A 15,664-nucleotide genomic window follows, 5' to 3' on the forward strand; every position below is an offset into this window, starting at 1 on the left:
TCGTTCGGCGCGAAAGCTACGCTGGCGTTCGTGGCATCAGGTTTGTCGAGAACGATGTGCCGACGAACTACGACTGCAACTTGAGTCCCGCGCGTTTCGGCGGAGGCATCGATGAATGTAGAGAATGACCTTCTGCATATATGGGAGTTAACCCATTACGCTATCGCGTCATACCCTCAAGGCGCAGCTTGAGTGTCCGCTGCAATTGTATTTTGTTAAAGAACGTTGGTCATTACCCATTTACCACTATCAATTACGGGACACCCCTCAGCAACGGATATATAAGCTTGTGTCCATGGTATCTGTCCGGATGTGAGTGAATACGAGCGGCATGTTGTGCTGTATTGTGTAGCTCAAGTGTCAGTGTCATTGTTGGTCCTTGAAAAGGTGTGCCGTGGCAACTGGCGGGTTTTCAATCTTGTGCAAGGCTGCTTCTCTATTTTCGGAAATGCAATATTTATATCACATATATGGTGTTTCAAATGTTTCATTAATGTTTGGGGAAGGTTATTCTAACGTCTGTCTCTAAGTTTACAAAAATTTTAGAGAAAATGAAATTCTGCTAATTTTCTTCTGTATGCTCGTTAATGCAGCGAAGCCCACATAAACGATAACATTGTGTAAACGGACACTGTACAGATGCGTATGTAAGTTAACTAGTCTTGTTTCTGACCAAATTTCTGAGCTGGAATATATTACAGTAGGAAGGCGGAATGCTAGACCGGTTGATTTTCACCGGAGGCGTAAAGAGCGCTCTTGGAAAGTCTTAACAGACCCCACCTGTATTTGCTCTCCAACCGACAATATTTTTTATTGCTTCTGCTCGTGTTTCATTCGACAGTGACGGCATCGCGAAGCTATTCTCACTAATTATCTTACTTGGGACTTATAAATCTCTGCTATCTGTACATCACCATTGAAGACGTTGCGGATTATTAAAAGAAAACTGAGAAATGTTCCGCTGAGCAACGGAATCGTTAAGTATAATGCATGTTTAAGTCTATGCTTGAATATGCTGCAGCGATGTGGGACCCGTCTAGTAAAAAATTACGGACCGCACTTGAGACTACACACGTGCTATGAATGCGAAAGCCTTCTTATTTTATTTTATTCCCTTTATAATCAATTTTCCCTCATCCTTCCTATGACACACTGACTTTTTAAGGTCGTTATCGAGCCATGTCATACTAAAACCTTTCTGTACTCTATTTTAACTGGAACTTCCAATATCTCCAAACGTTTCTGCCACATTGCATGAAACTAGTTGGCACTTGGAGAACGCGGCTTGTAAGTGAGCAATATTTAGCCCCAGTTTTTGCACGAACAAATTGGTTCGAGCACAGTTTCTATAATGCAAAATCATTATATGACTCATCGACTACAAAACCTGGCTTTGTTTTGTTTTTCTCATTTGTTTATGGAGCCCCTCCTGCCTGGGTCATAGCTGTTGCTCGCAGAGTATGGAAATACATAAATACTTGCAAAGCCGAAAGGTGGCGACCATTCTCAAATTGTTTCCATATACCACGCCGTTCATGATTAAAGGTTTCGTTTATGAGGGTTTAACGTCCCAAAGCGACTCAGGCTATGAGGGACGCCGTAGAGAAGGGCTCCGGAAATTTCGACCACCTGGGGTTCTTTAACGTGCCCTGACATCGCACAGTACACGGGCCTCTAGAATTCCGCCTCCTTCGAAATTCGACCGCCGCGGCCGGGATCGAACCCGCGTCTTTCGGGCCAACAGCCGAGCGCCATAACCACTCAGCTACCGCGGCGGCCTCATGATTAAAGGAGCTGTACATATATTGGCGTACTCTGGCAATTTAAGCTCAAATTACACAAGCTGTGATTGCTTTTTATCATTCACTTCTTCATGATTCGCAGATTGTTTTCCTTACATACAGGAGCTAAAAAGGAACAGGTGGTGATACCGGTTCATCTCTCAATCGGGGGTGGGGGGGGGGGTGGGGGGGGGTGGGGGGGGTGAAAGGACGAGAGGAGGATACTCCAGCAAAACTCACTGTTGGTCCATCACTGCCAGTAAATAAGAGTGCTACACAAGGCGAGGATGCAAGAGGACGCCCGTACCATTAGTCAATTTTTTTCGTTCTCGTCTTGTATCGCGCGTTCATGTTTAGTGTGCTAGCACTTATAGTGGCCATTCCCCGCATTTAGCCGTCCGTCCCTCCGTCCGTCCGTCCGTCCGTCCGTCCGTCCGTCCGTCCGTCCGTCCGTCCGTCCGTCCGTCCGTCCGTCCGTCCGTCCGTCCGTCCGTCCGTCCGTCCATCCATCCATCCATCCATCCATCCATCCATCCATCCATCCATCCATCCATCCATCCATCCATCCATCCATCCATCCATCCATCCATCCATCCATCCATCCATCCATCCATCCATCCATCCATCCATCCATCCATCCATCCATCCATCCATCCATCCATCCATCCGTCCGTCCGTCCGTCCGTCCGTCCGTCCGTCCGTCCGTCCGTCCGTCCGTCCGTCCGTCCGTCCGTCTGTCTGAAGCCAGTTTTGTGACAGCCTGCTCATCGTCCCACCGTGTCACAGGGCGGTTCAATTAATCGTGACAAGTGGCTAGGGAAGAGCAATCTGGATCTCAACCCAACCCATGCAACCGAAGTCCCACCGATACCAGCACCTGCCATAAAAGCGCAGTGGCGCATCGCTTAACCACTGCGTCAGGAGCAGTAGAAAGGCTTGTAGCAATCTGCGAATGTAGCGAATGACCGATTCCGCATATGGGGACACTAACCCATTATCGCTACCCGAACAACTGCTATCCATGAACACTGGATCCGAACCCCTGAACCTAACGGAAAACCGAACTGCTAGCGCACCTGATTCACATTCGGCCTAACTACGCAAACCGAGAGTCTTTCTACCTGCGGTAAAGGAGGTAGTGCTAACCCCCTCGCGGCGCCATCTAGGCTTCATCCCTGTCTCCTGCAGGGGTTCTGACAACACAGTTTTTAATGTGTGCAGAAAAAAAGAGGAAATAAATGACTCGGAGCTTAAGAAAACGTTAAAATCGGCTTGAAGAGAATCCACATTGTTCCACGGCTAGGCGCCGTGCTCGCGAAAAAGAAAACAGAAATCCTGGACAAGTCGAATTGTTCAAGCGAAAATTGTTTATGAATGCCACTGCTTTGAATATCGTAAGCTAGCGCCATAACAATCAATTTATGCACAGATCCTTTGGAGGCTTTTAGTTTTGTGCTATTTATTGGCAAAAACTCACCCCACCGGATTCCGACGACACTGTTCACTACTCGCTGCAAGTGTAGAACAAACCTTAAAAGCAAGATTTTGCTACGATCGGAAGGCTATAGGCTATTCTCATTATTTTGTTTATAACAGTATGTTATAATATGGCAGTTTCCTCACTATTATTGTCAAAAACGTAGCCCACTGCTTTTCATGGCAGTCTTAGCTATACTTGAGCGAGCGGAGGACAAGTTTTAAAAGCGATATTTTTACACATGGCAAGGTTAGAAAATTGCCATCAATGCGTTCATAACAACAATTTACGGTACTCCACAGTTGCCACAGAATTAAATGTGATGTCCAAGAAGGCAGGACTTGAAGTGAAGAAAGCGCTTGCTGTAAGTTTCACTTCTGTGCTGATACTGTCAGCATGCTATCGGCTAGAATCTGGGACAGTCGATCTTATCAGATCACTTTCTATGCCATGGATCTGGTCCACTTAGCAAGGGCAGGTCAACAAGAAGTGCGCCATAAAGAACGCGGCAACGGTTAGCAAAACTGTGCACAGGGTGTGTCCGCGTCTTCAGCTCTGATGTCGAAAGGTCGAAAGAGGAGCGCGGCGCGCGGAAAGCTGCTCCGCGTTGCTTGCATCGGCGCTGCCGAAGAACGGATGGCGAGGGCGCATGGAGGCGAAGCTGAGCCATTAACAGCGCCGTTGTTGTATGAGTGCGGTGGTAGGTGCCCTTAATAGTCGCCAAGCGTTATACATCTGGCCACTTCCCTTCTTTCTGGGCGATAATATTTGGACGTGTGCGGCTGACTCTAGGCGCAACTTTAGCATGTCGAAACTTCAGTTTTAGTGAAGCGCATAAAAGTATTCGAACTTCAATAAGACTAAAGCTTGCCGCACAAAGGGACATATGTAGGGTATCTCGTAATGCCTTCATTTTTCAAAAAGCTTTCATTCTTCCTGATCGCCACAGTAAAATTGCGCCAACTTCGCGGCCCGGTTGCCGGAAGCGCTGTCCGACAACGGTTGTCGAAAATCTAGTTACGCACATCAAAAGAACTGGCTCTCACCTTTGGGTATCGAGAGAACTTGATCTCCCTGCTGTTCTTGCTGGTGAGAATGTTGAGCGCGTTGCCGTCCACGGTGCCGGGGCCAAGACGCGGGACATGCGTGCGGCAGTAGACGTCCGTGTCGCGGGTGTCCCGCTGGTTCGTGAAGAAGGTCTGCAGCGTGAGCTTCACTCCGCACTCGCGACACTTGAAGCAGCCGCTGTGCAGGAGCACCCCGGGCTTTGGCGTCACCATCTCCTTGGGGTAGACGCGGTCCCCGCACCGCGTGCAGCCCTGCGGCCGCGCGCTCTCGGGGGCCGCGTGGCCCTCCCTGCGCTGCTGTCGCCCGTCCTCCCACTCGTCGCGATCCTTGTTCTTCTCCCGTGCGTCGTCCCTGAAACTGTGCCTGTCGTTGTTCGCGCGATCCCGGTCAGTTTGCTGCCGGCTCTTGTGCGAGTTCGAGTCAAGGCGGCCGTTCGATCTCTCGAACGGACCGTAGTCTCGAAGGCGCCCCAGCGGTTCTTCCCTGGGAATGTTCTCCACGTCGTCTGGTCGCCTCATCCGGCGTTCGCTGGAGTGCGCGGAATGGACGAGCTGCTCGACCCGACCGTCGTCGACTTCCTGACGGTACGGCGACGGCTCCCGACGGTGCATGGCATTCGCTCGATCGGCCTCCCTCGGCGGACGGTGCGGCTCGGCCTCAGCGGGAGGCCTCGTTTGCGAGTGTCCCCTCGGAACTTGCTCTCTGCGGTAACCAGCTTTGTCGGCTTCTCTGCACGGCCGATGGGGACCGGACTCGGCGGCTGGCCTCGCGAGTGGCCGCTCGACCGGTGCTTCTACGTCTTCGCGGCGGTAGCGATCAACCTCCCTGGACGGCCGGTGCGGCTCAGCGTCGGCGACGGGCCTTGTCAGGGAGTGTCCTCTCGCGGCTTCCCTTTCTTCGCGACGGCAGTTTGCCCGCTCGGCCTCCCTGGAAGGACGATGGGGCTCGACATCGCCATTCGGCCTCGTCAGCGAGTGCCCTCTGCGAGGTTCTCCGTCGCGGCGGTAGTTTGCTCTGTCGACTTCTCTGGACTGCCGATATGGTTCAGACTCAGATACTGGCCTCATGAGTGATTGCCTAGTAAGCGGCTCAGCAGGCTCTCGCCGATAGACTATGCGGTCAATTTCTCTTGCTGGCCGATGGGGTTCTGAATCGTCGACGAGCTTGGCCGAAGACTGTTCAGTGACAGTCTCACTGTCCTCCGGCCGGTAAGGAGGCTCATTCATGCTGTACCGCTGCCTGAGAGGTCGCTCTTTGTGTACTTGTTCGTTTTGGCGACGCTGGGGGTCTCGGAGACTGAAGTTTTCGTCGTACCTTTCGTCACTGAAGAAGTCTCTGAATGAGTGTTTCCGGTGCCTCCTGTAGATATCAACGTCCTTCTCGCGAGTCGGGCTTTCTCGCTTTTGACCTCTCGGAGTTCTCACCGGCGCTCGCGCATTCTTTCTCTCATTCTGGTCGTCGGCAGCCTTGAGTCCCCAGTGCCCGTTATCAACCGGCGACGCTTGCCGCCTCTTGCCGCCATTGGGGACCTCTTCACTGGGGCTCCCCGTGTCGCCATTGTTACGAAACTCCTCTAAAGAAAGCATTTCGTCGGAGTCAAAGCTTTCTGACACGCGCGAGAAAGACTTTGGGCTTTGGGACTTCTGGCGTGGTGTATCGGGCACGCCTTCACCTCCTTTCTCAGCGTTCCTTTCAGTTCCTTTCTCAGAGGACAGCGTCCTGGCGAACAAAGCGGGCAGCTCTTTACGAGCAGGCCTTTTGAGAGAGAAGTCTTCCATCGGCTGCTCCGACTTGGATGAACTGTCCTCTTCCGAAGATGGGTCCTTCGACTTCCTCTCTGGAGACTTGGAGGCTCTTTTGCCTTTCTTCTTACCCTCCTTCTTCCTCGTGATGAGTCCTATCAGGCCCGCCCTGGACTTGCTCTTCGACACCGCCTTCTCCTCGCTGCCGTCGTCCGAGCGGGCACCTGGGATTGGCTGCGGGAGCTCGTCCTGCTTGACGGGTCCGTACAGTTGCTGCTGCACCTTTAGGGCTTCCTGCAGCCGTGTCCAGCTTGAGCCGTAGTCCCTCAGCCCCAGCTCGAACATAGCCACGTCACGTTGCTGAGGCATGGCGGACATAGCACTCGCGCATCCGCACTGCGCCACAGCACGAGCCCGCACACGCACCACACGCACGGACGGCTTCCTGCACGTCTCACGTTCTCACCGGAGGAGCAGCGCAGCCGCGCAGCGCCGGTGCCAGGCGGACTGCGCGGAGCGTTCCCGGCTTGCGTGCTCCAGATTCCTTATCGGTGGTGGCGAGCCATCTTCTCCCGCAGTCTCCGTCCGGGGCTGCTGCGAGCGAGAAAGGAAATGGAGTCAGGGCAAAAGTGGCGCGCCGAGGGAAAATGTGCGACCAGCTGGAACGCGCGTTACATAACAATGAGCTTGGCCCCGCGCGCGCCCCCGTGGAAAAGCGAGCGGGCGGAAGCGCCGCAGCCGCCAGAGGACGCGTGTTTGGACGGTGCACGTTCACCGCCGCTCGGCAGGTGTGCCGGCTGACGCCGCAACGGAAAGCGCGCCGGACGAGGTGGCGGGCCAGGGGGGAAGCTGCGCAGGCTTTCTCGGCTTGCCGATGCCTCTCGGCCAGCGCCAGGCTACTTTCCGTTTCAATGCGATATTAATTAGCGAAGGACGCCAGAAGCTTCCGGCGTTAGGCCTGCAAAGTACCCACAATCCCACTGGACTGCTTTAAGAGCTCAGGCGCGTTCTTAGAAGTGCAGCTTTTCTAGTGACCGGACCCAGAGCAGTGTGCACCAGTGTATAATACCGATTTTTGAGTGTGCGCAAGGAGGGACTAGTCGTGGGTTCTAGATACAACGGGCGCTCCGTGTGGCTTTGCTCGAACATTGACTTCTCCGGTACAGACCGGTGTTTCTCTTACCGATTCTCCGATTAGAAAGAAATCGAGGAGGTCATTAGGAATCTCACTCTCGATGTCGCAACAAGGGCCATTTGCGCTGGATAGTTTCTCCCGTGAAAGATTTATTTTCTCTTTATTCTCTGACTCTTATACAGCGTGCAAGTGCTTGCTGGTCGTTGTACAACGCAATAATCGTTAAGACTATTTATATAATGGTAGAAGAAAAAAACTGGCAGTGGCTTAGCTCGGCTATCTCAGGATATACGTAGTGAGAGGTACGCGTTCTTGGCTGAGCTTGTTGCGGTAACTGTATATTGAGCAATGAGAGACATTGGGCTCCATCCCAGCGGCTATGCGCCGTCTATTACGCTCGGAAGTCTGGCACCTCCGTTCGGCAAGCCGTTCCACTTTCTGTTCTTGCGCCTCCGCTGCTCTTTTCGCTTTCTTACGCTCACTCTCTATTTGTTGATTAGCCAAGTGCCAGGCGACAACCTCAGGATCGAAAGAGCTAATCTTTAGCTCTTTAGCGTTTAGCAGCGGCTGGGCTCTCCTTCTCTGCATCCATGTCAAATGCTGTGATACAGCCGCCCACTACATGTCCGCCTTTTACACGCAATGCTGCGCATGCGACGCGCGGTTCGGGTGATAGAGGGGCGTGCGGCCGGGCGGCGACTAAGCACGCGGCGCACCTGCTGCTCCTCTCCAGTTGCCATGGCAAGGACACATGCGCACAACTGGCCTCTCCCAGCCCCCGCGAAAGGCTCGACTGGTAGCCCAGTGTAGCTCACGCTTCAGGCAGACGCAACGAAGCACTTTTCAAACTCTTTGTGCAGCCTTCAATTAACTCAGAGCGTCGAACTCTTATGTGGGAGACTGACTGTCGTAATTTCCTTTACATAGCGCACCATGGCAGATGTAGATCTTTACTTTAAAGACAGCAAAATGTCGATGGAAAGTTTCTTACTGGGAATGACGCAAAAGCTTACCCTCTTGTACAGGTTCGCCCTTGTGCGTGCTTACATGTTTATTACCGTTTACCCTGTCTACGCCATCGCACGGATACTTTAATGACTCTCAATTATTTAACACCTTAGTTACGGGCACCAATCAAAGGAAACCTTAGTGACGGACAGCAGCTGCGGTGCACCGCTCGTCTGTAGCGGTCCACTGACACCGCGGCTGGCATTTGTGGTGGATGGCAACGGCTTCGTTGTATTGTGTTGGGTTTAGTGGCGCATAAGCATCTAAGGCTATCATGCGTCAAACTAAAGGTGTAAGGCTTCGTGGTATCACTGTGCAAGAATGCTAGCACTTTTCACCTGATCAAAATGCCGAGAATTCCTCAAAGATCCCGGGAAGTAGTTCGTACCGATAGTTTACGATAGCGCATGCTCTCAATTGTTGTCTGTGTTTTTTCCTTTGTGCGTCTAGTCGTGTGGGTTGTTCTAAGATTTGAAGGTTGTAAACAAGAGGGTTAAAGGCAACGGATAACATCGTTTTCTCTTTATGCATATTTTCCTAAAGAGCGCTATTCGCTTCAACGTCAGTGAATGCACTGCCTAGTAAATTTTGAAGCGCGTTAATAATTCTCTTTTTCAAGCGGCGTTTTCCAGATCCCATCAGCGCCGATTTCCGATGCACATCTGAGACGGCATTCTTTTGCTACGTTAGAAACGTGCATGACAGCTTAATCGTTGCTGTACCGTTATGTGGCTTGCTGCCCCCGTCATAGTTAGCCCGGCAAGACTATTCAGCCGGTCCCCTGTGCGGCTCAAAACATGCGTACCGAAGCAATGCTCTTTCCCGGAAGACGGGCCCGAAAAAAGCGCAAGTGAATCAAGTATTCATGTGCAGGCCGGATATCTTGTTCGGAGGTTTTGTCTGTGGGAAGTCGGTAATTAGAGCTGACCTTTTTATTTTTGAAATTTCATATCCGTAGGGGTTACTCGTGATAGCATCGCGATGTATAAACCGGCCGCATTCCACATGGCAGGTGGCCTTCGGAAGTTGTTCATGCATACATGTTCTGTATTATATATTTGACTTACTTAAAAAGTAGTGGTAGAACTCTCAAAGTGCGATGCGAGAGCTAATGTTTTGGTGTTGAACTGCGCTAGCGTTAAACATTCTTCCTTAGCACTCCGTTCACTGCTAGCTGATTTTTTCACACCACGCGATTATCTGTGCCACAGCTAAGGCACCGCCTGTTATTACAAAAAGAAAACATTCTTTTTTTATTGTCTATATGGCTCCCCGCGGTACATCAGTGGAGCGGGAGAGGTTCCTCCTTTAAACTCACAATATATTCTGTCTACGTGGCTTTCTTTCTGACCAAATCGCAGCGCTGTAATAACATGTGTTTTCGTTCGTCACCGCCGGGGCATTGTTACGGGCGCTGCTGGTGAACTAGCATTGGAAGACATCGACTGTCAGCAGGAGTTTACAGACTAAAAACTGTCAAAACGGTTCCTGTATGGAAAAACCAAAAACACAAAAGGCACCCGTGTGCTGACCCGCCGCGGTGGCTCAGTGGTTAGTGCGCTTGGCTACTGATCCGGAGTTCCCGGGTTCGAACTCGACCGCGGCAGCCGCGTTTCGACGGAGGCGAAACGCTAAGGCGTCTGTCTGCTGTGCGATGTCAGTGCACGTTAAAGATCTCCAGGCGGTCGAATTTATTCCGGAGCCCTCCACTACGGCACCTGTTTCTTCCTTTCTTCTTTCATTTGCCCCTTTATCGCTTCACTTACGGCGCGGTTCAGGTGTCCGACAATATGCGAGACAGATACTGCGCCATTTCTATCCGCAAAAACCAATTTTCATTTTCATTTCCGTGTGCTGTGCGATGTCGGTACAAGTTGAAGATTCACAGGTGGTAGAAATTATTCCGGAGACCTCCACCACGCCACCTCTTTCTTCCTTTGTTATTTTACTCCCTGCATTATCACTTCCCTTACGGCGCGGTTCAGGTGTCCGCCGAGATACGTGAGACAGCAGAAAGTTTTAGTCTAGCGTACGCAGACATACGCAATGGCATAGCGTACGCCATAAAATACGTGCTTCGTGCTGTGCATGCGTCAAACTCTATTCCAAATCGAGGTTTAACGTACGTGCACGTTACCTATGCTATTTCTCGAAGTTAGCGTGCGTGCTCTTGCGTACGCTAGGAAAAATAGCGTTTTCAAAATGGCGGCGCCCACGTCACCCGCTTCGGAGAGAATTCGTCGATGTTATTGGGCTTTTAGGCATATTCATTGCCTTTAAATGGCACACGTGATATTCGCTTTGCCTCCCCTCGCCAACAGCATAACGAATGAGGGATAATCTTGCCAAATTTTCGATTCAGTGTAACGATTCCGCCGTTCTTAACCCTAACAAGACACCGCCGACTGTGTATTGGCTTGGTTTGGAATTTTACGACAAGGTAGCCTTGCCAAACGCAATCGTTTCGGCGATAGGCTGAAGGGTCCGAAAGACCTCAACATGACGTTTTTAAAGCCTTGCTCGGTTCAATTACCTAAAATAAATTAGCCCTGACTTTATTGAACTGGTGATGAACTGGCTATCTGCGCGCTATGACTTGGATAACCTTGGCTAAGTGCGAAAAATGTGTCACAAAATATTTTCACGTTTTAACACCAGACGGCGCCACTGCGGCCAGCGCTATCGTTGCGTTGGGTTTGGCATACGATAAACTAAATGTGCTCATGCGAATTCCAGTGTAATCTCCCGCTAAATGCTTGCGTATAACGTGCGTAAGCGCTCATACAATATACTAATTGTGTCTAGTTACTGCGCCAAATCCTTTCCTCAAAACCAAATTTAAATTTTCACTTCTCGAGCCTGTTTTAACCGATATCCTCTTTAACCGATAGCCTCTTTTAACCAAACTTTTCCACTACCTTTGGGAATGTCCTTCCCCACAGGCAGTAACCCCTATCCCAAATCCCACTCATTCTTCCTGGGGGGCTACTTTACGGACCGCTCAGCCCACCGGCCAGAAATGGCGAGTGGATCGGGCTTTATGTGAAGCACAAGCCCATGGACTCCTGGACTAGTAGGGCACCACCCTGGAAGATTTCTTTAAGAGAGCAAGCTCTTACTGATCACGTTTCTCGATTTCTTGGGGTCTGCTACCACCTCCCTTCGGCGTGAAATTTTTTAGGTCCGAGGAATTCAATTTTTCAATTCAATTCAATTCTTTTATTTTTCAAGAAGTAAAGGATCCTGGAAAGGGTCAAGAGCTAAAAGCTGTCTCGACAGCTTGACTAGGCCATGACCCCTTCTACAAGGCAGTAGTGGTTTACAGCAACAGGTAGTGTCCATATTAATTAACATCAATTAAGAAATGCAAAGAACAATGAGTTATACAATAGCAGAAATGCAATTTAATTATTAACTAAACAGCATATGGTTTCAAAATGTGTCTACAAAAATTGTACTTATAGTTTTGAACACAGCACAATACCAACAAGAGAAGTTAAGCAGACAGAAATATAAAGAAAAATAGAATACATACATGTTCTTGAAAAACAGCACTTGCAAATGAAAAGGTAAACACGCATAGCCATTCATTCTTTGACTCGAAAAAAACATTCTCAGTTCTTTTACGCCGCAACTCATCACACATTTGTGCTCATTTAGAATAAATGGCAGATTATGCTGTAGTGACTGAAATTTATAATTATTTCGAAATTTCGGGCGCACCCAGACATCTTCATTACGCGTAGATAGTGTAACATGTCTTCTTTTTAGAGATCCTAGATTCATTAAAAAATCCTGAAAAGCTACAGTGGAAAAATAAAAAGACCGGAGCAGGCGATATGGATACATATATTCAGCACTAATGATGTTGTAGCTTATAAAAGCACTTCGCGTGGGAGACAGGTAATCAAGGTTTGGAATATGTCGCATGATTCTCTTTTGAAGTACAACTATCTTTGCAACGTTTCCTTTTGTCGTTGTAGCCCATACTAGACCACCGTAGACGATATGTGAAGCAAACAGTGCGTGATAAATTTGGATTTTGGCCTGTGTTGGAAGAAGATGTCGGCAGCGAGATAAGATTCCCGTCACTGCGGCTAGTTTTCTACAAACATCTTCTACGTGTTTATCCCAACTTAAGTTCGAAGAAAACGTAACCGCGAGAATTCTATGTTAATTCACTACTTGAACTTCGTCTTCTTAGGCCCCCCATAGTAAATCGATATAGGAACGGAATTGGTAATTGATTGGTGATGCCACTGATATATTTAATTTGTGACTGATTGGTGACGGCACTTCTTTATCCAAGATTTCGGTCGATAATGCTAATCAGCTGATGACGTCATTAATCAATCCAAGATGGCGGCCGGCTTAGGCCATCATTTGACTGTCATAATCTAAGGTTGCGGCCAAATTCGGGTGCCAATGATAACGCCAAGGTCCAATGTGCCGGATATAACCACGGGATTATGACGTCATAATAAAGGATGGCGGCATAGTTTCGGAATCTCAAATCAAATATGGCCGCCATATTCGCTTGTAAATGATGCCATCAGGGTCCACTATGGCGGTTAGAAGAGGATCCGTATGATTATGATGTCAGGGGACGAATTGGCGGCATAGTTTCGGTATACAAAATTGAAGAGTGCACCTTTCAATGTGACGTCATAACCAAAATGGCGGCCACTTCGGACATACCCGGATACTTCCAGCGATGCCGGGCACCCTAAATCGAAGAGGAACGAAAGACGAGACAGCAGAGGGACCGCGAATGCAAGCGAGCTCGCATAGCTGAAGAAACCAAACAATGCGGTGGCTCAGTGGTGAGGGCACTCGGCTACTGATTCGGAGTACTCGGGTTTGAACCCGACCGCGGCGGCTGCGTTTCGATGAAAGCGAAACTCAAAAGGCGCCCGTGTGCTGAGCGGTGACAGCGCACGTCAAAGATAATATATAATAATTAATAATTGGTTTTTTGGGAAGGAAATGGCGCAGTATGTCTCATTTATCGTTGGACACCTGAACCGCGCCGTAAGGGAAGGGACAAAAGAGGGAGTGAAAGAAGAAAGGAAGATAGAGGTGCCGTAGTGGTGGGCTCCGGAATAATTTCGACCACCTGGGTATCTTTAACGTGCACTGACATCGCACAGCACACGGGAGCCTTAGCGATTTGCCTCCATAAAAAAGCAGCCGCCACGGTCTGGCTCGAACCGGCAACTCCGAATCAGTAACCGAGCGCCGCCTTACCCGCCACGGTGGCTCAGTGGGTAGGGCGCTCTGCTACTGATCCGGAGTTACCGAGTTCGAACCCGTCCACGGGGGCTGCTGTTTTTATGGAGGCAAAACGCTAAGGCGCCCGTGTGCTGTGCGATGTCAGTGCACGTTAAAGATCCTCAGGTGGTCGAAATTATCCGGAGCCCTTCACTATTGCACCTCTTACTTCCTTTCTTCTCTCAGTCCTTCCTTTATCCCTTCCCTTAAGGCGTGGTTTAGGTTTCCGCCGATATGTGAAACAGATAATAGAGAGTTTTGGTTTTACGTACGTAGAGGGTTCACGCGCGCAAATGTGAGGTCTACGTAGCCTGCACGCAGGTCGTTTGAAACCCTTATAGTTGCACGTACGCGACGCACGCCGCGCGTTACTCCTAGCGCCAACTACTAACAAACAGAGACACTGGTTGTAGCCTAAATCATCCAAGACAACTCTTTAAGCCAAGCCATTGAGTCTGTCCTCGTGTTTGGCGGTTTGGGTATGTTTGGCTGGTTTGGGGCTCTCTCAGTTCGAGATCTCGCGAGACCGTTGCTATGACGACGACCAACGCTACTTCGTCAGGCTTAACAGCTGAAAAATCGCCCTTCTGTCTGAAAAACAAAAGCTATTTGTCGCTTGAAACCTTATGCGAGGGTAAGAATGGGCAAATCGATGGCGAATGCAGCAGTTTAGAACACGATATCGCGTCGAGGGATTAGCGACGAAGCTGTTATCGCTGTGAAGCGGGCGCACAGGGCGCTGCCATGTTTGTCAACGCTACGTACGCAAGCAACGCAAAGACCGCAACGTAAAAATCCGGATCTCACGTACGTACGTGAGACTCGCGCATACCCTTTGCGTTCTGCGCATGCGCACTGGCCACCCGTAAGAGCTCTACGTACGTGAAGCCTCTACGTACGTGAAACTAAAACTCTCTAATGCGCCATTCCCTCTCCCCGAAAACCAATTTCAGTGCGCCGCTCGTCTCGAGAAACGGCGCGAGAAACACCGAAGGAAGAAGGGTCGGAACTCCGTGGCCATCGTATCCAAGTGTGTTTCCAATAATAGAATCTGCCTGCGTTACTCGTCGGTGATTTCAGTCGTAAAGAAAGTAGCTTTAAGCCGAGAATGGCGGACTCGCTCTGGCTGAAACTAGAATCGGACGTTAACGAACCAACCACTTATGCAGCGGGCAGCTGCGTTGGAATTTGTTCTCTCTTACTTCGTTGGAAGGGGGCGAAATTCGTCGCGGACCGAATAACTTCCATGCCTAACTACTTCACTGAACACAGTACGGTGTTTGTGCTAATTAAGAAGAGCCGAGAAGAACAACGGGAATCCACGTATAACAATGAAAGTGTTATGGAAAATGCCAGTTCGTGCAGCCAATCAAGTGAAGGATTCGATGAAGGTGGGAGCGAAGAAGATGTTAAGCAGTGATGTTTGTGACAGTGTGTTGCAATATGTGCAAGTGAAATGTTTCGTGTGTGTTTATCATATGGGGAAATAAACGTACAAATTCGCATTTCCATTGGTGTACCTCACTTTAATATCAGTCATATCAATTATAGTAAACCATACAGCTAACGATTGTTACTTCAACGTCTTCCAGATAGTGGCGGCATCTTTTTTCGTCTAATTGAAGCTATTTGCATCGATTCATCGAACCGATATTCTTTCAATGTAGTGCGATGAATTGTCTGAAATTCCAGAATTAATTAGACGCAATTTCGTACACTCAAGGATTTGGTACACAAATAATGGTTTATAAAATTTATGTCATCGCATGGTAACACGAGAGATAAAATGGGGAGAATTATTGGGAATGGCCGGAAGAGAAAGAAAAAAGCGCTGCGTACAAATAGTGAAGTGAGAGTTCTCCTCGAAAAGCCACTTAAGATCGCACAAGAGAAAAAATTGGCAATGAGGCACTTGTTTACAATTCTCCGCGCCAACGCAGCGCGCTAGGGAGTGTGCCGTTGTCAACCTGGCAGAAAAGCTGCCTGGAACACGGCCAGACGGCCAACCGCCGCAAGTGGTAGCCGAACGGCTCTGTAGAAGGTCGAGGTTTGTGCAAGCATGTCCAGCAGACGCGGCGGATCCGTTTGGCCTCCGCGGGCGATATCAGCTCGAAATGTTCAGGTATGCACACCGGGACATATATACGTGTGAACGTCGCGGCATGGCCTCGCATACAAAGCT

The 15,664-nt window shown here is 49.7% G+C and overlaps 1 protein-coding gene across 2 annotated transcripts in view; it reads right to left on the minus strand.

Annotated features, from left to right (window-relative positions):
- The window catches only part of LOC144099514 (uncharacterized), a 79,879-nt gene that overhangs the window by 21,286 nt on the left and 42,929 nt on the right, over positions 1-15,664 (minus strand). The window contains exon 2 of one of the 2 annotated variants that reach the window (XM_077632870.1): positions 4,305-6,659. In XM_077632870.1, the coding sequence (XP_077488996.1) occupies positions 4,305-6,446 (2,142 nt within the window). In that variant the 5' untranslated portion in view covers positions 6,447-6,659. Of the gene's footprint in view, positions 1-4,304; positions 6,663-15,664 lie in introns of both variants that reach the window. The other variant, XM_077632869.1, reaches the window with a different exon arrangement.

This window comes from Amblyomma americanum, chromosome 7 (genome assembly GCF_052857255.1).
Source record: "Amblyomma americanum isolate KBUSLIRL-KWMA chromosome 7, ASM5285725v1, whole genome shotgun sequence".
NCBI lineage: Eukaryota > Metazoa > Arthropoda > Arachnida > Ixodida > Ixodidae > Amblyomma > Amblyomma americanum.